The sequence below is a fragment of the Halichoeres trimaculatus genome, unplaced genomic scaffold, assembly GCF_033239565.1.
Source record: "Halichoeres trimaculatus isolate MK-OKI-2021-1 unplaced genomic scaffold, fHalTri1.1 fHalTri1_scaffold_17, whole genome shotgun sequence".
Lineage (NCBI taxonomy): Eukaryota > Metazoa > Chordata > Actinopteri > Labriformes > Labridae > Halichoeres > Halichoeres trimaculatus.
Genome location: NW_027437195.1, coordinates 13,567,071 through 13,591,178, shown reverse-complemented (window position 1 = coordinate 13,591,178; position 24,108 = coordinate 13,567,071). Strand labels below are relative to the sequence as shown.

At 39.3% G+C, this 24,108-nt stretch overlaps 1 protein-coding gene across 4 annotated transcripts in view; it reads right to left on the bottom strand.

Moving 5' to 3' along the window:
• Positions 1-2,481: 2,481 nt before the first annotated feature.
• bahd1 (bromo adjacent homology domain containing 1) overlaps positions 2,482-24,108 on the bottom strand; it is a 42,794-nt gene continuing 21,167 nt past the window's right edge. For all 4 annotated transcript variants that reach the window (XM_074691471.1, XM_074691469.1, XM_074691472.1 and 1 more), the window contains 6 exons: positions 18,706-20,466; positions 10,574-10,983; positions 9,993-10,152; positions 9,826-9,905; positions 8,250-8,341; positions 2,482-6,873 (listed from right to left, as the gene is read on the bottom strand). In XM_074691471.1, the coding sequence (XP_074547572.1) occupies positions 6,681-6,873; positions 8,250-8,341; positions 9,826-9,905; positions 9,993-10,152; positions 10,574-10,983; positions 18,706-20,338 (2,568 nt within the window). In that variant the 5' untranslated portion in view covers positions 20,339-20,466 and the 3' untranslated portion in view covers positions 2,482-6,680. The remainder of the gene's footprint in view (positions 6,874-8,249; positions 8,342-9,825; positions 9,906-9,992; positions 10,153-10,573; positions 10,984-18,705; positions 20,467-24,108) is intronic.

Genomic DNA, 24,108 nt, shown 5'->3' with positions numbered 1-24,108 from the left:
TTTTGTTATTGATCCCCTTACACTGAAAAAAGCTTAATTATGCTTATTGGTGCAATACTACACTAAGGAACCATTGAGTAACTGAATACTTGGAATTGTGTGTCAACATGATATGTAAGGGGAACATAATTCAGTCCTTTTCATAATGAAGGCCATGTTGTGCCCAGGTTTAAGATCCAAACTATTAAAATCCCGACAAGTTGACTTATAATTTACTTATTTATTTCCCATAACTACCATGTTATCAACGAATACTGAAAACACAAAACGGGTGATTCCGAATGTTTCAGAAACCGGTATATTGACCTTAACCCGGATGTCGACTTCATGTAAACGTAGCCAATGAGTTAATAGGCTTAACACTCGGAGTACAGTTATTGTGAACATCAGGTAAACAACTGATAAGACAAATTCAAGACTTCTGAAGGATAAATCTGTGACTTACCAGAGAAATAATGTTCCAGAAATATCAACAACTCCGTCTGCCAACGGTTGGACGTCTCTTAGTGCGCGATACTTTCCTTTGTCCCAAGGCGCATGTGCTGATTCAGTCGCACTCTAAAATTGTGTTGTAAAGTCTACTCAGTATTTTAGTGTTTCTAGCGGGTAGCCGGGTACTAAAGAAAACGTTTAAAAGGTATGAGAAGATCTATAATAAGACTTACTCCTTCACACAGTCATTTTCGATACATGAATTAGTTTTTTTTACATACATTGAATTTTACTTGACAAAATCTAGTTCCTGCTGGAACTTAGGATATTTATGTAGACATTAGGACGGATTATATCGTACAAGACCAACAAGTCTGTTTTTTCAGCGAGTATTTGTCCCTTAGGTGCTAATTTTAATTAATTATTTTTGTTCATTACGTACTGTTAGCTAAAATACAGTGCAGCTGTTAATTGATTCCTTTAATGAAAATAATTATTTTAAGTGTTTAAATTCCAGGAGTGGAACCTGCAACTCAATTTGACTCAACACGGGGAACCTCACCCGGTCCAGACACAGAATTAATTGACAGAATGGATTACCTTTAACTGTTTTCTACTGCCTACCAACCACCTTTTGGATCACTGTGTGTTTCAAACATAGACCATAATATATATTTTAATGTTCTTGACGTGACCCACAACTGATAACAGTTTTGAAGTCCACCCTCAGTGGGTGGCATACTGAAAACCGCAAGCTCAACCTAACCTTGATAAAGGAGGTAAAGAGGCAGGCCTCTGGCCTCTTCACTGACAGCTGTTGTGTGCCTGCCTGTCAATCAAGTTGGCCATGCCCTTAAAGGTACTACTTGTTAATTAACAACCTCCAAAAAGGGAAAAAATTTCCCCGCCATACAGTGTGTGTGCATAAAGAAAAAAAATACTCAGATAAAAGAGATTTTTTGAACCAGAGTGTGACCACATTTATTTTTGCTGTAAAAATTGGCTTTATTTAAAGTGTGTATGTGGTTTCTGCAGCAAGCCTCTTGTGGACTGACAAAGAACTGCAGTTTTTAGCACATCCGCACAGGCTTCAAAGTTTTAGACCAGAGACTTCAGCTTTATGAAAACACTTCTCATGGAAATGATCATGCAGATCTTGTTCCCGCTTGCTGCAGAGAAAAAGTACTCAAAGGGAATACACACAAATCACAGTGACTCACTCACTGCTGTACAATTATTGAGCATGCACGCAGGAGCACAAAACATCTTGATTTGAAGTGGCTGAACTTGGTGACTTTTTACTCTTAAAAACCAGTTCCTATAGATGCAAATGATTTACTTGATACCTCATAAGCTGATAGAGTGGTGTCAGAGGCCTCATACATATTCATCGCCATCTTGATTGTTGGAGTTTGATGATTTATGTCTGTTGTGAGGATGCTCTCAGTCATTTTTTCCTGTCATATCCACAGCATAAGGTTAATGGGATCATAATCATGTCAGGTGGAAAGAAAGGAATGAATTTAAAAAGCAGACTCTCGGAGGAAAGCTTTAAGCAACACAGAAAGCTGATGTCACACGTTATTCATACATTAAGCTGTAGCTGAATTGGTATTTATCCCTTATTTAAAGGGAGTAGGTTAGATGATAAAGTAAGAAATCAGAAGAGAGAGCATAGAGTGTCATGATGGAAAGAGGTCACAGGTGAAGTCTAGCCTGATGACAGTGGCCTTGGTATGTGAGGCCCACAACTTGACTACAAGGCCAAACCAATTTAATACAGTCAGTTATGAAACATGTTATCTAAAAATATCTGCAAGTCTCCAGTCCGTTAAGCAGTTCAAATCAGCCACCTTTAAGGATTGGGGTTGGGGCATTAATTTTTGGCAATATTTCACACAAATAAAGTGTTTGTTGACAGCTCTGATCACCATCATAAATGTAATTGATAAACCAGTCGGCTATGAAATACTGGTTGAGTGAGCCACCATGTGGGCAATATTCATTACTACAGCTCTGTTTCACATAAAGGAATCTCTCAAACACATGTTCAAACTCATATATTATTTATTACAATTAAATATTTTTCTTATATTACAGAGGTCCATTTGAAACCATACAAATAATCTGTGCTGTGATTAATATTACCGAGATATTTCCAAAACGCCATGCAAAGAATAAGAACAGAAATTCACATCAGAAGAACCAGAGTTTAAGATTTTGTACACCTGGGGATGATGATGTATACCTCAATACTCTCCCCACCTCCCCATCTCTTTTTGGTGCAAACATTTCTTTGTGGTGATTCAAGACCAGACTAGCATCATCTGAGAGAAATGAAAGGCATTTGGAAGGTGGGTAAAAACAACAGTGATTACTTCTCTTCATGGAAAAAGCCTGGAATAAAGAGGGTTTGATGGGAACAGGCACAGAGGACCAATTAAGACATAATTATCACACATCCTGATTAAACATAATTAGTCTGCTGAGTGATTCCTGAGGCCGTCATATGAGCTGTGTGTGGTTGACCCACAATACCTACTGGGATTTATAATTACAGGATCAAACAACACCAAATTAGGTTTACCATATTGTGTTTTGTTGTATTTTTTGTTAACACGCTCTGTAATATTCTGACAGACTACTGTTTGAACTGATGGGCTTTGAACCTTGAGTTGAGTGAGATGGACATATTCCAATGATGTTTAACAAATAAATTTAAACAAGTAAGTCTAGAAGCCAATCATGGGTCATTTTATTAACTAAAGCAGGTTTTAAAGTAAAGCACAAAGTAATACCTCCATTTAAAAACATTAAGTGTTTGTAAAACTGAGTAAGATGTCATTTTGCCAAAATATGGCTAAATATACCACCTCAGCACAGCGCTCTCACTCATTGGGAGCTTTAAAAAAAAAGCTCTGTCTTTAGGTAGTTGGTCAAATAAAAACACCTTTGGAAACATACCTGATAATAATTTAGCATTACATAGAGTCTAAAGGGACTGAATTATTTGCAGTTAACACAATTCAAGATCCAAAAAATAATCTTAAGCAATGTTTCAAATTTCTGAAGTACATTTATGATGTTCTTCAGCAAAAACGGATGGTTAGCTTGCTCAGAAACAGAAGGAGCTCTTGACTGGTTGTTGACTTTTATGCCTTTTTGAATATTTTATCACATTTTAAACAACAGAGCTAAGCTAATTATGTCCTGTCAATTTCTTTGTGCAGAACTTGGGAGGGGTGTGTCCAAATGTTTTTGACTGGGGTGGCTATTTTCAGACCCCACATTATATAGAGGTGGCATTATCTATGTGTTCAAATGAAAAATGAAAGCATTTTCTGGAAATGAAATCAAACTGCCCCAACTTCTTTAATTCATAACTAAGATGTTTTATTTCTCTAAAGTTTTATACCAGATTGCAAAAATGCATTTGTTTAAAAACAGAGAGAAATAAAACATCTAAAACATCTCACATTAAAATATGTATCTTTTTATATTAAAAAGAAGACAATGGCTAGCAGCAAGTCAGTCATTTATTGGGACCTTTTTGGTAAACACTGCTTGTAAATGTATTAGTGATAGTAAGACAAGGTCCAGTATGTTTGCAGATTTGGTTGATATATGACTTGCTACTTTAATGCACACTTTTGTCAAAATATTGACTGTTGGACAAAATTCAGTTCTGTCAACCAGGCCTTATATGATCATATGGCTGTGATGAACTTGAGATGCATCGCAAGTTTGTTGGAATCACAATCAGCAGACTAAAAAGTGTCATCTCTCTAGGCTGATTTCAGTACACATTTCTAAATGAAAGGCTGGGAATGTTTTCTAAGGCAGCAAGATAAAGGGCATAGGCTAGTGGCAAGGTGAGTTAAAATCATTGTTGCATTCAGCATTTAAAGGTGTAGAGGCAAAGCGTCATCATCTGAGGAAACATGGAAGGAGAATGACAGGAAGCTGGGAACGGCCAAGGTGCGTTTTGGTCCTGCAAGGAAAGCATCTCTGATCACATGTTGGCAGGTGTCTATCAAACTATGTCTGAGATCCCTCGAAATAATCCAAATGTGTTCTTACATCCAACCAGAGGACTCCAAGGTCTCAGCACTACAACGAGTAGGTTTGTACTGGGCAATCTATCAGTCATAGAAATACTACTGAGAATGACTCACACACTTTCATCTGAGACAGTGCAGCTAAGGAAAGATATCTTTAACCTCCTCTCTATTTAGGAATGAAAGCCACTCATCTTTACCTCTATCTATTCTTTAAAATCATCTTTTGAAAATAAATTATATTTTCATCTCAGTACAGAAATAAATACATATTTTCTCTCCAACACAGGAATGAATCATCATCACGGTTTCTAAATGCTACACTCAATACATTACTCACCATCTCATTGGTGAACAAACAAGAATATAAGTGACTAACTGATGCCATCTGCCTTAACAGACACTCATCCAGAAATATAAATGCAAATATACAGTCAGCTGACACCAGAGTCAAATCACACCTCTGGCTAACAGCTCCTAGAAAGTAAAACACTCAAAAGAATTGGCATAACAAAAATCCCCTCATTGCTCAGCTCATTGGACATCTTCACACTGCGACATCAAGCTAACTGAACTGTGCTTTCTTTACAGAGTGCAGTTCTGTTGTACATAAAGAAAATCAGCATAGAGGTGGATTACAGAGCAACAGATATGACATGGAGGGTACTATCATCTCAGAAACTCTGGTGAGATGTAGCTTAAAATTTCCACATTTGCTGTGTAATCAATCAGCCACATAACAAAAAAGTAACTTAGCTGGGTTTTCTGATCGAGGAATTTGGAAGGAAGTGTTCAGGGCAGTTGATCAAGTTTATAAAAGATTGCTTCAAATAACAGATTTTTGTCTATGAAGTTGCATGATCTAAGATTTTGACATAAAATTGATACCACTGTCATGTCTGCAGTAAATATAAAACTGTAGTGAAGCTGTTCATGCCAAACAGTATTCTGATGCACTGATGCAATATCTACCCCCATACCCCCAACAATAATCAAAAATAGTAAAAACAAAACAAAACAAAAACAAAAGTGGTCAACTGGTTGTGGGTCAATCTATGAAGGATATCAAGCCCAGTGTGGTGATTGCATAGGCTGCAATGTAAGTCAGAACTAGCAAAATGTCTATCTGTCAGTTTCTCTAATAAATGTGAATTTTGTTACCACACTGCTTTCGAAGCCGTAAATGTTTCTGCCCAACTCTCAAGTCCAGCTCTCTGAAACAATACAAGCGAGAAAAAGAACTGTTTCAGAGCATCTCTCAACAGGAGTTAGCTTCCAGTTAGCTTATTTTAGCGTTAGCACTGGAAACAGAATCAACAGCCAGGCTTTCTCTATCCAAAACCCACAACAGCTAGCTTAATGAAGAAGCTAGCCAGGTACAGTCCACAAACAAGCTAGCTCTTTCACCCTGTTTCTGGTCTTTTAGCTCAGCTAACAAGCTAACAAATGGCTTACAATGATGTAGTCAAATATTTGCCAAACAGACATGAGGGTGGTATTAATGTTTTCATCAAAATGGGAAACAAAAGGCATTCTTTAAATGCCAAACTTTTCCTTACAAACCCCTGAACAAAGAAGTTTTAACCTAAAGCTGTTCAGTGAAACTTCTGTAAGCACTTGCTTAAAGAAAACCCTGTTTCTATGTCAAGATGGACATAGGGCCTATTGACAAGTCTGTAATGCTTAGAGTCCAAGGCCTTTCTTTTCAAAGACACAAAGGACACCACCTCAGTTTTTCTTCAACAAGAGTATTTCATTGAGACACATAATGTGCCTCAAACCTTCCACAGACAGTGACATAATTCCTATGTAACAACAACTTCTGTTCATGTCTATCATATGTCACAATTCTAAGAGCTACAGTAGCGTTTTCTACAGCAGAGTAGGTACGAGGTTCTTCACACAGCTGCTACAACACCAGAGCCATGTATGAGAAAAGCCTTTACACCGCCACGTTAATCCTTTAACAATATGTCAGACCGTTACCCTAACTGAATAAATGTGGCATGGAAGTGTGAACAAGAACTTTCAAAACAAAAATGAGTTAATCTCTTAATCCTTCATCCTAATCTTCCAGTTCCTCTCACACAGGCAGCAGATCGGTTTGTAGCGGGTTAATGTTGTAGAGGATGAAACCAAGGTGACATCGCCTCACGTTCCAAAGTGTTATGTGTCATGTCCTGTCAGATGCTACTGCAGGTTTTTGAGGAGGCGTCCATAGCGGAAGTCATAGACATGTCGACAGAAAAACACCAGCTCGGGGTCGACGTCATCGGGCACACAGTGGTGGGTGGGGATGGTGTCGCCTACAACGGGGGGCACCAGGAGGGAGGCGGCACTGTCACGTACACCCTCCCTACAGCGTTTTACCAAGGCACAAAATCTGGAGGAAGTACAAATACAGGACATCAAATTTAGTTCAAATAATACACTGCAAAGACTGACACCGAAGCAAGTGTTTGAGTCTTATTTATAGCAAATTGTCTGACTAGACTAATCATAACCCTCTTTCACCTGACAAGTCCAGAAAAATGTATTTTTTCAAGATATCAAAAACAGAAATGGTTTTGGAATTGCTTGTGAGGAATAAGACAACCCGCCGTTTTATTGGTTAGGTTTTCCTGATTAAAAACATTGTTTTGTTATAATTGGTAGGTATAATTTTAAGTTTAGTCTTTTTGGAAAATAACGCTCATATTTAGTCTGGTACAAGGGTCTTCAACTTGTGGCTCTGGAGCCTCATGCGGCTCTTTGACTCCTTTGCAGTGGCTCCTTGTAGCTTTATAAAAATATTAAAATTAAGAATTTTTATTTTTCTTACAGAGGGTACTGATGATTAAAGACATTGACACTGAATAAAGAGATGTATAAGTATTTTGTTGAACTAAATCTTCATCACCTCTTGCAATAAAGCTTTGAATTTTATTTTGAGATTTTGGCAATTTTTTTTTTTTTTTTAACAAATACTTTGAATTTGAATTTTGTTTTATATTTTTGGAAATTTGGAAAAAAAAAATGGCAAATTATCGAAAATTTAGCTAGTTGAAATTTTTGCAATTTGCAATTATTTGAATTTTCTTAAGTATTTGAAAAAACTTGCAAAATTTTAAAATGAAATGTTTATGTGTATTTTTTTTTTTGGTGGTGGTGGGGGGGGGGGGGTAATACCATTTTTGAAGTTTTTGATTTTTTTTATTTCTACACATTTTTGCATATTTTTTTTACATTTATTCTTTCAAGAAATTTATTGACTTTTTGGTATTTCAACATTTTAAAAAAATGATTTCAGCTTATTGAAATTTCATAAATTCTGGAGATATATAGAATAATACATTTTTAAATTTTTGAAAAATATATGTAAATTTATTTAAAATAAGAAAACTAAGACATCACATGCTCAATTTTATAAACACGAAAAACTTCACAATTTTGTGGCTCCTGAATGACTTTAATCCAGGTGATCACAGGAAAAATGGCTCCTATGAAAGTAAAGGTTGCAGACCACTGGTCTAGTAGGACACTTTCAGTGAGAAGTAAGACTTGAACAGCTGCTTAGAATTTAGTTTATGAATGTTTTGCGGTGTATGTTTCTTTGAAGCTTCAAACTGCCTGCTTCTCATCTTAAAAACCATACATTTTAATCCAGTGGATGTTTGACACAGGATCAGTTAATGTTTGAACAGCAGTGAGACTCATGCAAGACACATTTACTAATTCAACCACCAGAGGGTGTAAAAAACAACTCATTTTTTTTCTTACCGGCAATACTGTGCCAATGTTAGGACATAGCATTTGTCTTCAATACAGGCCACACTGTTCACATCCTGGTGACGAGACGCAAAGATCTCATTCTGGAGGAGGAAAACATGTGTTTTAATTTTCAGATTGCTCTAATCTCACGTTAATATCTTCTACCAGAGCTATGGAAACTTTTCCTGACAAAATTTTGGACAAGAAGAATCTAGAGGGACCTTTTTGTCCCTTGAGAGGTCACTCCTGGTACAACAAAACCTGGGTCATTAATGCTAAAACAAAGCTAAAGACTTAAATATCAGTATTTGATCTTCACACTTTACACACATCTTCAAACAAGTCTACTTTCTGACTTCTGTACACCCTTCACTTCCAGACATAAAAAAGAAGAAGGATGGAGATGTTTCATTTCTTCCTTCAGGCTCTGTCTCTCCTCTCACAATGCTGCTCTGATGTGTCTGTTGTTTGTTAGCAGCAGACAAATGACAGACTTCATGTGGTTTATTGTTTCTGGAGATTTAATAAAGTGCAGCATGTTCCTCTGGGATATTACTGACAACAGGAAGCAAGAAAAACAGAAGCTGCTCCTCCACATGTGTGTCTGTGCTCTGTGTGTGTTTGTTCATTTACTGTCAGCTCTTTGAAACACATTTTCAGTTTGAGGTTTGGCCAAACTCTCAGAGGTCCTCTCTTGAATTACAATAGTCTCATTTAGATGCAAAGTCTGTCTACAAATGGAACGGATATGAAAGACAAAACTAACTTGGAGAAGACTCAGAGGTAGTTTGTTGGAAGAGAGGAATTTAGCATATTACATTTTTTTATAAACCTCAATTTTTCTGGTCAGCAAATCTAAAAAAAGTCAAAAACCAACAATGCAGTGTGGCATTTCCCAACAAACCAATTCCTCCATATTCAAGACACTTTAAAACCATATCACAAAGAAATAGTTTAATTTGGAAGGAAAAGAGAAGTGCAGTAGAAAGTGTGAATTCGGTCTTAATTTAAAAGTAGAATAGATTTGGTATTTGTCAGGGACTAGTTTCAGATGAGGATTAATACATCATTGGTGCTGCAGTAGAGAGTACTCTCAGCAGCAGGACTGTTTGTGTGGGATCGACTCAAAATAAACTGTAGAGGCAATGTTTATGATAATGAGTGGATGTGTCACCGAGTACAGCTGTGTGGCTCATTGTTAGAAAACAATACGGGTTAAAAACGTGGAGGAATGGGCTAAATTTGGATTTGAATACACAAAACTTGTGAGTGAGATCAATTCATAGATGGTTTTTGTGTTTTTTTGTTATGTGCTGGTTAAGATAAATACTTTTTTTCTATATCATCAATGTTGTTCTCCAGTTTGAAAAGAAAGAATCATGGTAAGGAGATGTCAAAATTTACACAGCATGCAGCAAAAATATTCAACTCATTGCATTCCGTTTTTAATCACCTTGCTTTTTCTTGCTAATATACACTTTTAGTACAGAGATTATTAAAAGCTGTGTTGGATTTAAGGATAGAAATATGAGATCTTAACACGCTCAAACTTGTATTTTATGTTATATACAGATTTGTGACTCACCTCACAATGCACATTAGGGTTGCGTCCCCCCTGCGTGTGCTCTGGACGGTAGTACCAAAACAAACTCATCATCAGCTCTCCTGTGGAGGTAAAAACATTCAGCCCTTGAACAAGTTATTTTGAATTATCTGTTGTACTTTACGGATGTTGTGTGTTCTGTTTCCCACCTGTCTCTGGGTCCTCCCACAGAGCAGAAATCTTGGCCACATATGGCAGAGTTTTCTTCCTTGGTCCAGATTTCAGCAGAACAGTGTCTCTGACCCGAATCAGCTCCCCATCCCTCTGGACTCCTTCGTAACACCTCCTCGGCACCATTGCCTCCTCTCCCTGAGCACAAAAAGAGCAGGAAACACTGACACCTCAAATGGACACACAGTGGTAAGGTGTGAGATGCTGCAGAGCAAAAGCTGAGGTCATGTTTGAGGAGGTGATGTGATGTCAAAATGTCATACTACTGTATTTCAGGTTGTAGCTACTGCTAATGTCCACAGTGTTAGCAAACACAATAATAGTCAGAAGCTCTAAATCTATACAATTGGTGTGACAATATAAGAGCATGGGCAATGAAAAAAATGGTCAATGAAACAAACTTTGTCTTAGCAGAAGTTAGAAACAATTCATTGGATGAGCTTTGCAGTAATGATGCTGCACTCTTTTGGAAAGAGTGGTTAATTTATGTCATATTTAATTTCAAACTGCACCATCATGTCCCCATCACAAAGTCCCTGCATGAATTCTCTCCACATACCACAGAGAAAACCTCCTTCTGAAAGGGCATGCCAACTGGCTGCCAGCCGTTGGTGCTCTTTTGGCGTCTGTTCTTCGCCTGCTTGGCAACTGATCGCCCTCCGACACTGGCAGGGCCGAGCTTCTGTTTCTTGTCTCTGTTGAGAGGGCAGACAGCCGAGCCGATGCTGCTGGTGCCACGCGCGCCAGACCTGGACCCGCTGGGCGACTTGGCACTCTGGGGACACTCCTTCGCCACCTGCAGAGGAGGCTGTGGTTGGCTGGGGTCGGACAGAGGAGTCTGGATGTGGGGCACTGATTGGCCGGCTGGAGGCACGGTGGGAATGGGGCAGCCAGTGAGGGTTCGGGGGCTGGGACAGATGGGGATGGAGGAGGAGCTGTGATGGTTGTTAAGGGTTGATGGGAAGTCGTCTGAGAGTGGAACAAAAAAAATTAAAAAAGACAATGAAGTAGAGTGACAGCAGCTCCAGTGATCAACATTTAACAAGGTTACATAACAGAGACAGCAGTGACACCCGGCTGTTATTAGTTCCGCTGAAGCAGCAGAAAAAACAAACAGAGCCTCAATTAAGGTCAATAATAGCCTTTAACAGCCCCTCAGACACACTCACTCACTCACACACACACACACACACACACACACACACACACACACACACACACACACACACACACACATAGAAACAGTAGAAACCTCCATGAAGCCGAAAGTGAAAAACACAAACACTGACTGTGTGAAATAACAATAGCAGGTTGTGAGCGCTCCCATGACGCTGCTGTTTTGATGACTCCAGAGAGAATTAATGATCACTTTAATTTAACATTACCATTCATTGTCATTTACTCTAACAAAAGCAAATCAATTTAAAGGCGACTTGGGTCACTTTTTATCTCAACCAACAACAACAACAACAACATAAACACAAGTGACATGTAAACCTGTCATGACACATATGTGAAAGCGCTCTTTCATTCAGTGACAGTTATTTATGAATGGTCCGCACAATCAGAAAAATTCCAACAGTTTGTGAAAGCTAAGATGTTGCTCTTTTATCCAATATGTTGGTATTGCAGCAATTTCACTCAGGCATTTAAGGAAGCTCACAAACACACAGAGTGCTGAGCAGATGGATGAAAGGAACATACAGAAAAAACTGAGCTGAGTTTGTCCAAAAATGCCAAAAAGGAGATCCTTCCTGGTTATAAAACTTCCACTGAGGTTTCCACCTGACTTTGAGACTGAAGCAGCATCTCAAGGAGCAACTTTATGTAAAAAAGGTCATAGATGGGTTGAATTTCAGGACGAATGAGGCCCTCTCTATCTGCTTTTTCCTTATGTTATTGTGCGTCTAGACTGGCCCCTGTATCGTGTAAACCCAGCACTATTTGTTCAATTTGTGTGTAACTCAATGTTCATAATATGTAAATATCTTTTTAGAACAGAGTAACATGCTGTGATTGTACTTTGTATGGATGTATTTGTGTGCATCAAGCACATCCCAAGATATTTTGCACTATTCTGGATGATTTGAGGCTTATATGTGAGCTAACCTTTGTAGAACAATGTGCCATGCCTTGTTTTTACTACACAGTGTGTGTGACCATCTTAGTACTTTTCGTTAGCATACTTTCTATACTTTGAGGTTGTCTTGCGATGGAAAGCAGTCATTCTCAAGCGGCTGTGTGCTAGCAGATACCTTTTTTAAACAAAATAAGATATAAAAACTTACAAATGTTACAATACAAATGTTTCACATTCTTCAAATTTTAAGATTATTCTGTAAATTTGTTATTTATGGTCAATTGCAGTAAATTTTTCCTTCACTAAACCTCTAACATCTAGGGGTGCACTGATCACAATTTAGGGCCGATCACGGATCTTTAAAATTCCTGACCCGCTGATACAGATTTGGGCCGGTACCAATTTTTATTTTTTATTTTTTTAAAGCTGACAGCAAATACCTTCAATGTTCCAGTCTTATTTTAATGAAAATCATTGAACAATACATGTGAAACAATAAAATCTTTATGTTTTAACTTAAACAACCAATAAAGTGTCCTGAGTTTTAGGTCTCAGAGCAAAAAGCAACGATGGCTGGTTGTCAGACCTTCCTGGTGGTAAATAAGACCAGTTTCATACGTAAGGATGGGCTGATTACCGAACCCCCAAAATTAAGGAAATCGGCACTGGTAGATTGGTACTACTACTACTAAAATCAAATTCTGTTTTTTGTTTTTCTTCATTTTAAACTGTTTCACTGCCATACTACATGCTGTAAATAGTAAATAACCCCAAGATACTGAAATTTTCAAGTATTCCAGAAAATGGGCCAAAGCATTTACTTCTAGGACATTTTTGACCTTTTTGTAATCAAAATAAGCAAAAAAAAAGTCTTGGCAAACATTCTGAGGCTCAGGTTTTAAACAGCCTGTTGATTAATTTGCCAACATTTGTGGTGTTGACAAATGAGGAAACAAAATGTCATTCAAAACTATCAGTGTCACTTCCGTCTGCTTTTTACAGTGTGGAAGAAAGCTTTTTGTTGTTCTCTTTTTTATTACTATACTATGGAACCAGAATTCTCAGGATTTAATTTGTAAGTCAGAGATTGGTTTTCCACCAGGGTTTAACTTTGTCTTTAAGAGCTGGCTGCACCAGAAGCCCTGATAAAGTAAGCTGGGTCTCCAAGAGGCTAAGTTGTCATCAAATATGAGCTGAAGGTTTTTGAGATTGTTCCAGACTTAAGGCAAAGCTCCTGTTGTGCTGGATCTACAAAAGACTGTTTGACCAGAAAAAAAAAACACTGAGCCAATTATTCTGCCGGCATTTAGGGTGTAAAATTCTGTAAATGTCATGGTGGAAAGTGAAGTGATTTACATTTACAGCACATGACCAAGTCTCTGGATTTATGAGCTATTAATGTACGGCCTGACTGTTGAGTTTGACCTGAGTGCTCACATTGCATGGGTTATACTGGGACAGAGCTTTGACAATTTACTGTTTCTTTGAAAACTTGTTTGAGCTCAGAGAACACAAGTTTAACATAAAAGCAAACTGAATCACATGAGTTCAATTATCTGTCTGACATGAATTCAGTTGGAATACATTGCATTGCAAAGGGTGGTCATAATATGGCTACCCAGCTTATAACTTTGCCTTATCCAGTAGTCCACACCACAATCCCCGTTTCTGTGAAGCTATAAGATGCTGGCTTTCAATTAAGCATATTTAGAGAAATAGGCCCTGAAGGTGGAATACTGGGAAACATTCAGCCTGACTCTAAATTTTTTGTGACTGAACAATCAAGTCAGAAACTTCTTTGTACGGTTGCCTGAACAATGTTTTCTACTGCTGCTGTACAGACACATTGCTACATTACGACTTCATTAATATGTTACATGAGCACACCCACACAGGTGTTTTCAGTCACACTAATAACACCCCTGCTCAGGTGGATGTTTGGTGGAATCACATGAGGTCACAGGGGTAAGTGAGTTGTTTCACCTCAGCAGGTGCTCTAAGATGAACTGCAAATGGAGGAAAATGTCAATCAAGCCTTTCTGAATGTTAATGCCCACTCAGTCCAGAGTAAAGGTCCCATCAGGCAGTACGGTGCTGACATGTGTGGGTGGAGCTCTGGCCTTTAACTGTCAGATGTTTGAGCACAGGTGTTGCTGTGACGACTCTCATTTATTACAACATGCATAATAACAGGTCTGCACTCAGGCAGAGAAAATGTTGTAAAATGTGCACCTTTTTCTTTCTTTTCTTGTTTACACCTGAAATGTGATTGTTGTAACATGGCCAAGGGTTTCTCATTAGGCTTAATGCTCAAGTTAGAAAAAAAATCCTCTCAGATGGAGTTCAATTATATTGAAATGCTGATGTAGCATTTCAGCACATTGTCCTACTTACTTCTGCAAATTTTCACAGTTCAAATTTTAAACCATTCAGCTCTTTCAGGACAAGGGTGCTATGACTTTTCTCATCTCTTGCCCTTAAACTTTTTTGACTTATTCCACTTTTGCCAAAAATTTTCCCAGTTACAATGAATGGGAAACTTTGACTTCTCTCCCTAAAATTCTCTCAACTCTTAGAAGCTAAAATCTTAACATATTTCCACTTACATACTTTATTTTGCTTTAATATTTTCATAAATCATTTGGCTATTAATGTATGACACAACTTTAAAATATCTTTTACAGTTTTTTGAGATGTTACTGTTTGAGCAACACAAACATTTACAAGAATCTCTGCTCCAACAGTGTGTGACATTGGCAGCCATAATGAAGGAGGCTGCTGCCAATGTCATTAAAAACTTTCTTGAACAAATTGTTGTTAATTTCAGAATCTTCACTCTAGAAACAAAAAAAAAACCAACAATAAAGTATTCCCTGACTTTTCCTACTTCTAACAAAGGGAGTATCAAAGCAAAAGATTGTACCATTAGCCAAAAAAAAAATGCCCAAAATTCAGAAAAACCTAATTTTCCCCTAACCTGCTAAAATGTTATTTCTAACCTACATCGTTGGCTCAGGATCATTTGTAACTGCATTTTAGCTGGCCGTCCTATGCACTTTTGGCTCTACAGACATGTAAAACACATCACAGTGTTCATCAGAGTCTTCAGATTCAGCTGTTTTCCTGCTAGCTCTTTCCGTTTTTGCACAGTGGCAGGAGATTCAGACCATCATTTGTCTCAGACAGAAGTTATTAAACAGCTGCAGCTCCTTACAACCTAACGAGCAGGTTACCATAGAAACCTTTCATCTCACAAAGTTGTTTATACTGACTAATCAAAACACTCAGGAACAAAGACACACATGGAAGAGCTCTTTCTGTAACTCACCCACACAAGAACTTTGGTTCACTGATTCTACAATCACTACTTCAGGTACTTATACCATAACTCCCTCTTTGACCTACTCTACGTGCTTCACGATTCATAGAGCTTCTTCCGCTACTAATACCACTCAGCTGCTCTTTCACTGCTTTTAGCATTTTTATTTTCATTTTCCTTCTTCAGCTTCAGCATTTCAACACATTTCCAGCAAGGAAATACAGTTTTTTTTCCAGTTTTCTTTCATATCAAAAAACTCAGTCATTCCTGCCTGACCTGGGGTAAACCATAAAGTGTTAAACTGATGTCCCATCACTCCTCTGCCCAACTAGAGGTACTACCTGAGCCGCCATATCCTACGTTAATTGTGCTTAGAGAAGAGAGGAGACTGATCAGAGGAGCAAAATCAGGCTTCACGGCTGCAATATCACTCACTGATTAAACCCTGCAGCTTTAGAGTTTAATGATAGCGAAAAGACGGACCTTAAAATCGTCACTAATGATCGTTCTGAAACAGTTCATAAATTGGGGATCAAAAAGGTGTTTGATGTGAGTCTGAAGCACAAAATACTGAGCACAGGTGTCACAGAAATCAATATAACAGAGAACCATGAGCAAGTTTTTATACCTGTTTTGGTCTGATTCATCATCTAATGAAAAAATGTAATTAAAACTCAGTGAAATAGAACAGAAACATTTAGGATAATTTATTTCTTTTCATTTTTCTGTTAATTCTCTTTTGCTTAAGATAATTTAAGTCTGAGAGAAAAGTCTGTAAGAAAGAAAACTCTTGTTACATTTACTTTCGAGGTCATAAAGTTTCATTCAAGGGGCACAGATGGCCTGGTGGTCTAAGTCACACCTCATGAGGTTCACCCTTGAGCGGGTTGGCCCAGGTTCAAATCTGGCCTGTTTGAAATAGTGTTTTTTTCTCTATCCACTGTCTTATTTTCTCTGATTAAAGGGGAAAAAAGCCCCAAAAATAACTTTAAAAAGTTTCATTCATAAGCTTGGGGTTTATAGAGATTAACATGATTTATATTTGCCTGAAACTTGACCTAAAATCTCATAAATAACTAATATCCAGTGTTCCTGAGACATCATAATCCAGATTTTATTTAAAGGATTTAGAGTTAATGATCAGATAGGCACTTAAGGCCAACTTAATAATAAATTATGTAATTATGACACATTTTACTGGTAAAGTGATCGGTGCGCTTCTAAACAGGACACAGAATAAACAGAGTGCCGGTTTTCTTCATGGGAAAGTTTTTGTTAACAGGTTAAAAACTGAGACAAAAAACTGTTGTTATCTATATTTTATAAGAGTTATAACAGCACACATGTGCAGACACATTGACAGCTGTTAGAGCTGACTGACGGATGAGCCAGCGTTGATCAGCTGGTGCTGTCATCACTAAAAGACGTCGCTTTATGTGGCGCTCCAGAGGAAAGGATGTCTCAGTCCTCCTAAAATGAATCTCCTCTTTCCTCTCTTCATTTCCTTGCATCTCTCCCTTATATCTCTAGTGGGAAGGACTTAAAATGAACAGCACAAGAGGAGGAAGCGAGCATGAACTTTGGAGCTTTGGAATTCACCTCTTGTTTTAGCACTGGAGACCACAGAGAAGTGGGCAAGCACAACAGCAGGTGTTTTCTCATGTCTGAGGTCCCAGCTCAGGTGATTTCAACCATACACCTGCAATGGTTGTGCTTGTTCATTTTACTACTGGCATCACAAGGAGTTTTCATGTTCTAGTCGACATTTCTGACTCAAACTCGGCAAATAAATACTGACACATGAGCTCAAATAGCTCATTAGGCTTCAGCTGCAAAGGCCTCATACTCACTGTCCAACAGCCTGCATTCAAACTGAGACAAAAGAGGTCCTGGCCTGTATTTGATATTTTTGTGACTTCCCACACAAGTGACAATCTAAATTGGGAGTTTAAAAATGGCTGACATAATAGCTATTCTCAGCACATTGTTCTGCTTTGGCAGGCGGATTAGAGGGGGACACTGCACATAAAAAAGCTAATAACTACAGACTGCTCAGTTTTAATTAATACTTAAAGTTATCACTAAATCCTTCTGTCGTGTTGAAAGGGACCAGTGATTCTACACGTGAACTTCTGTTTCCTTGTTACAGAGAGTGTTACTCAGCCTGTGAAAGTGGCTCAATTTCTTTTATGGCTCTGCAGGGAGCTAAGGAAATAACCCTGATAATGTCACTACACAACATTAAATAGCTGGAGCAACCTTTTAATCAGTCCTACATGACACTGGTCTTTTGCATTGAACTTTATGGTCTGCACACTGTTATAATTCACTATAAAATGTCATACCTTTCAAAAAGTACAACTGCTAACTATTGATTTTTAGGAGCTGACATCGAAGGCTAACACTACCAGTTCTACTTTTGCACTTTCTTTTATCTGGCAAATGACAGTAAAAAACTTAAAATGATGTGCTGCAAAATCAACCTTCTAGACCACTAACTTAAACAGTCAAGGGTCTGTTGGAGCTTATTGTGACGTAATTTCATTAAAGATGTCCAGTGTCCGCAGATGTTTCCTCTGTATTCCTTTCAGTCGCCATCTGTAGCAGCTTCTCTTCTGTGTGCTACGGTTCATACAGGTATCCTTCTGGTTCCAAAGTGAATGAAACTTCATCGTCGCTGTCATAGTCACTCATTTTGAATTTCCTACGCTGCCTCACAATCCTAAGAGTACAAACAAAAAAATTACGATACTTGATCAAACTTACACGAGGCTACAACCGGCGCCCGAAGCATAGCTTGTTTACATTCCCTACAGCTGAAAGGAGGAAGGGGGACAGAGCACACTAGCGCTGCACGGAAGGACACATTACCAGTTACTTAGGTCCGGATAAATGTTTATATTTCCGGAGACTTAATGCACTTAAAAATATTTTATGTAGCGTACTCTTAAACTATGGTATTACTTTTTGATTTTAGTTCTTGTAGGCAGAGAAAATAGCCTTTGAATTTGGTACCGTCTCTCCCTGTTAGCGTCTATTTCCTCGTCACCAGCGATTACAGTTTGTGTCTTACTGAGGGAGAGGAGACAACTTTCTACTGTATCTAATGTCCTTAGTGGTCACATAGAGCTCATACAACCCCACTTCAAAAAAACTGAACTATCCCTTTAAGTGCCATCAATTTTTTTTTTTTCCCCAAAAAATCTTTACAGCATTAAAGGTTATTTGTGTTTGAAACAGCAATGTCAGATGAATACAAGTTGACGTGGATATCACTCCTTCTCCAGCTTACCTCTTTTGATGCTGTAGTTACATTTGGTGCAGTCAGCAGTGCTGAGAGAGTGCCCTCCTCTGGTGATGGATGGAATCAGATTGGCGTATGCCGGGTAGCCGTTGATCCTGCAGGGCTCTGTGTAGCACGTCTCCACTGAGGTGCAGCAGTACACTGGGCGGGTGATCCCAGAGGGCTGTTGACCCATGCTGGGGAGCAGCTTGGGCCTCTTGCCACTCCTGGGGCACAAAGTGAGTGGTGGAAGTGGAGAGGGGGAGGCCTCTGGGTGGCTGAAGTGGACGTAGTAGCCTGGGAAACAGGTGTATGTGTGCGGGCTGATGGTGATGGCTGCTGGGTGGGGGGGCTGTAGATGGTGATGATGATGGTGATGATGGTGATGGTGGTGGTGGAACACCTCGGACAAGGAACCATCCTCAGGTTCCTTAAAGGTCTTGTCCTCCAGGAAGAGGGCCAGTCTGTGACAGTACTCCACACACCTCTCCTGGGTGCAGCAGTAGCAGGGGGACATCTCCGTCTCCACCTGCTCCTCTTTGATTGTTTTCAGTGAGAATCCGAGTGAGGAGCCACAGTGGAGTGAATGTTTGACACACTCCTGTCCTCCTGTGGTGGCCTCCCACTCTGTATCCAGAGCCTCGCTTTTACATAAACTGCAGCAGCCCTGGATGGAGGAGCCCAGCTGGGAATGAGCTGGATCCTCTGTACCCTGTGTTCTGTGCTTGAGTTGGTCCTCTTGTTTGGGATGTGTTTCTTTTTTGGTCAGCGTTGATCCTCCACACACTGGCTTACTGTTAATCTCATTGGGAGTCGCAGCAGCTGCCTCTCTTTCGCTCTCAGGCTTGGACTCTGTTTTCTTGTGTCGTTTGGTTCCATACACAGCACTGGTGAGTTTGAGAAGTGTCGCAGCAGTGAGGCCTGCCTGACGCCGAGGCGTTGGCGCAAACAAAGCCAACCAGTCAATTTCCTTAGCCTCTGCTCTTGATCGCCTCTGTTTTTTCGGTCTTTCTTTTGGGTCTGCTTTTCCTCCTGAAGAAACCTTTTTGGTATAACCAACTTTGTATTCAACTTTAGAGCAAATGTCAGTAGTTTGATCTTCATGTGAAGGCTGCCTTTTCTTTGTGGAAACTGATGTGACAGTGTCGTCTTTGTAGAGCAGCAAACTGTTGACGGCCTCAGCGTTTAGGGAGGCCATTCTCCGCCTGCGGGGCTCAAGAACAGGTGCAGGAAACATGAGTAAGGTGTCAAGATGGTTGGTTTTTGGTTCCAGTGCTCGCTGATTGCCTGTGGTTTTCTTCAATCCAGATTTGGTCCTTCTTTGAATGGAGTGCTGCTTCTTTTTGAACTTCTCACTCTTCTGTTTCCCCACCTTTGGTGAGTCCACTAGCTTACCCACTCCTTTCTCCTCCAGACGGGTGAGTAGGACACAGCAGTCCAGTGCATCTCCATTACCCAATGCCAGGGCCTTCCTTCCACGCCGATGACACTCTTTCCTATCTTTCTTCTTTCCTCCCAGCCTCTTCTTTCTCTCTTTCTCTTCTTTAGGGCCACTTCTCTTTTTCTTGCCTCCTGCCTCCTTCTGGGGCTTCCTGCATTTCACAGGCTGGCTTTGCTGAGCTTTCACCTCAGCTTTCACCATGTTCTTAGTGACTGGGAGCGGGTCCACCTCCTCCTTTTCATCCACAGGGTTTGACGATGGTGGGTTTGAGCTCAGAGAGACCCTTCAGTGAGCATCATCGTGGATCATCAGCTGGGTCCATATGCTCTCTGGGGAGACACAGATCAGACAGAAGATAAGCCACACACTCACTGGTGTAGAATCTCAGCTTGACTTAATGTAACCGACAGGATCTTTTGATGCATTATTTAGAGCCTGGTTTTACTTGGTTTGCTGTCAGTTTCCAGCTCCCTGGATAATATGTTCAATTAGACAACCTGACCACAGAGCACACAGGATGGAGGGGAAGAGGATAAAGAGCACATTTCATCCATATCAGCTGATTCTACTCCAAACTCTGACATTTGTCTTTTTTTTTCTAACATTATTTTATATGAATGATTCACACTAAAGCTTTGTCTCCTTTTGGTCCTATGTATTGATAACGACCATTTTCAGCTCCTTGTACCTATGTTGTAGCGCATGAATGACTCACGATCCATCAGGAGCCCAAAATTACAACCCACTCACTGCTGGAGCACAGAGCAGAAGCAGATGAGGCGTTTCAGTGATGTGCTCAATGTTTGATATGATGAATGCTGTTAGAAATGATTTGATCTTATAAGTCACAAATCCACACTGATTTAATTTAGCTGAAGCTGCAGCCAGTAGCTGATCTGTGTAAGTGGTAGTATGGCTTACCAAAGAGTGGGTAATTACATTAAACATGAAAAGACAGCTAAAACTCAACCCTTCAACTACACATTTCAATTTCTACAAGGTCAAAAGGAGCTGTGAACTTCTCAAAATGACTCTCTAGAAGAAACACTTATTCCAAAGATGTTTCGGGGACACAAAAACAAACACTCTGATCAAATGACTCATAAATTGCCCTCATTTCACAAGCGCTGGTGGCAAAAAACACTCGTCACACAATAGCCTCCTTTTTAGTTTCCATGTCAACAGACCGTTACAGAGTACATCAAAGCATCTCCAACAACTTTATAGTCAAAGGCGCATAAATGAGCTTTACAATTCCTCTTCAATTCAGAAAGTCTGTGTGCCCTCTCACCACAAAATAACGCCTCACTCAGGAGAAACCTTTAAAGTTCCTGATGATTCAACCGCCGCTGACCTTTTCGCAACGGCACTCCTGTGTGCAGCATAAAGAGACGGATCATCGTTCTGGCTGCAGCCTTGAAACACAATTATGGTACTTGACCTCTTGGAATGAAGTCAACACAGAGCTTTTTGTGTATTAAGTGACTCTTCAGGGAGAATTTCATTGAGCTTTTACAATCACACTCACGCTTTAGGTTGATTTAGATCCTGTTCACTTTACACTGACTCAGACCAGATGTAGACAGATATCCTAACAAGCTGCCACTCATCATAAATCATTTATAAATGCTAAATATAAAATATTGTTTATCTACATCTTCATTTTTTGAGTTATGCATAAAATAAATCACACTAGTAAGTTTTAAGAAACTTAATAATCACAACCTTAGCTCCTGTAATGTGATGCTCTTTTTGGCTTGACTTATTTAAAGATTGATATTTGCTTTTCAAAATCCACCTTAGGTTAGACAAAAGACAAATCAAAGGTTAAAAGACTAAAGATTTTAAAGTGATACTCCAGGATGGAACAAGTTGGGTCCTATCACAAGGTTTAGGGCAGAAATTACCCCTACAGCAGTGTTTTTGTGCAGCAGAAGCCCAGAGCGCTCGCACCAAACACCCCCTCCCTGCTCCTCTGCCGGTTTCCTCTGCACTCAGACGGGGCCATATTTTACTTGACCAAAAACACAAATAAACGGACTCCCACCGAAAAAATCTGATATCGGTCTGCATTCACACTTTATTTAGAGAATTTTCAGGGCGTTACTTTCACACAAAAACAAAGCTAAATAAGGCTCCAGTTCTCATTGTGTCTCCTTGTCCTAGTAGACTACCTGCGTTTGTTTATATCTGGCACGCCGCACACGGACTGATACACTATGCGGCGAGCGCCTTGTAGCCAGCTGTGGCTCTGCAGCGGAGGTAGCACCGTTTTACGACACGATGAGAACTGGAGCCTTATTTAGCGGTGTTTTTGTGTGAAAGTAACGCGCTGAAAAGTCTCTAAATAAAGCGTGAATGCAGACTGAGATCAGATTTTTTTGGTGGGAGTCCGTTTTTTTGTGTTTTTGGTCAAGTAAAAAATGGCCCCGTCTGAGTGCAGAGGAAACCGGCAGAGGAGCAGGGAGGGGATCTTTGGTGCGAGCGCTCTGGGCTTCTGCTGCACAAAAACACTGCTGTAGGGGTAATTTCTGCCCTAAACCTTGTGATAGGACCCAACTTGTTCCAACCCGGAGTATCACTTTAAGACACATCAAGATATACTCTCACCCAGATTAAAAAAATATCATTTTTGCCATCCCCATGGTAATCAATTCAATTTCTTAGAAAAAAATGCATGACAAAAATGTTACTGATTTTTTTTTTTCCAGCTTATTAACTGAGCTGAATCCACTGCTTTGGTACATAGTTATTCGCATTATTAATGCGCCACATCATTAAAGGCACAGTCTCATCTTGTGTTGATTTTGTTGACCACTCTGGACTTAAGTGGTTAACTTTTTTTCCCAGATGAATGATGAAGATACTGATCTTCTTTTTGATCATTACTCTTCATTCTGGCTAAGTTTTCCAGGACACAGAGTGAAAAGGTGATGTATTGATTTGTAGTAATGTTAAACTAAAATGTTTTATTGTTAGCTTACGAATATGAAAAAGAAGATACCTGTTCAAAGTCACCTGACAGAAAAGTTTAAATGAAAAGTTTTGTCCAAAGCATCCACATTGGATCCTGATCAAAGTCATTTTTTAACTCAAGTAGCCCAAGTTGTAGAGTTTCTCCATCAAAAACGAATAACAAATGATCAAAAGAAAATGGAAAAAATTTCTCTTTTTTTCTAACTTATTTATCTGCAAAACTTTACCCGTGGGGTTCTCAGTTTGGCCACTTTTGGGTGTGTGTAAAATATTGAATCAGCCTTTTTTTGGTGGAAAATCTTCACTGAACAATGGTGCCATGATTCAAATACAGACAAAATCAATCTGATCCATGATAATCTGATTAATCATGGAGAGGCATCAGTATTAGACTGAGACAATTTCAAAACCAGTTAAAAACTTTTCAAGTGCCTTTAAAATAAAAGATTTAAATTTGCAGGTGACGGAGCAGCAGTGTTTTATTTCATCTAGAATGACAACGCAGCGTCTCATCAAGTTATAAACTAATTTTTCTGTAATCCCATTTCTTGGAAATATTTTTAAATTCTTTCATTCTTTCATGTCCACAACCATGATCAAACCATCACTGTATGTGGACCCAGTACTATGAGGACTTGTGGTTGCGCACACCATGAGACAAGACCATAAGCAGATGGCCCAGGTTAGAATCCACATGTGGCCTCCTGTATGTCACTTCCCATTCTCACCCTGTGCTCTGCCTTATCCACTGTCCTGTCCTCCTTAATAAAGGTATAAAAAGAAAAAAAACATAGTGGGCCAAAACTCAGCTACCACCAGGAGATGATTTCAGAGTGAGTTGTTCTAATCCAAGCTGATGTTTTCTTTCTATGTAGAAAACAGAGTCCCATCATGTTTTAGTGTCATAGTTTTGTCTGTTGTGCTACTTTAAAATCGATTCTACCATATGTTGAGTTTTCTCTGGCACACATCCTTGTTTCTTTTTTACACACCTG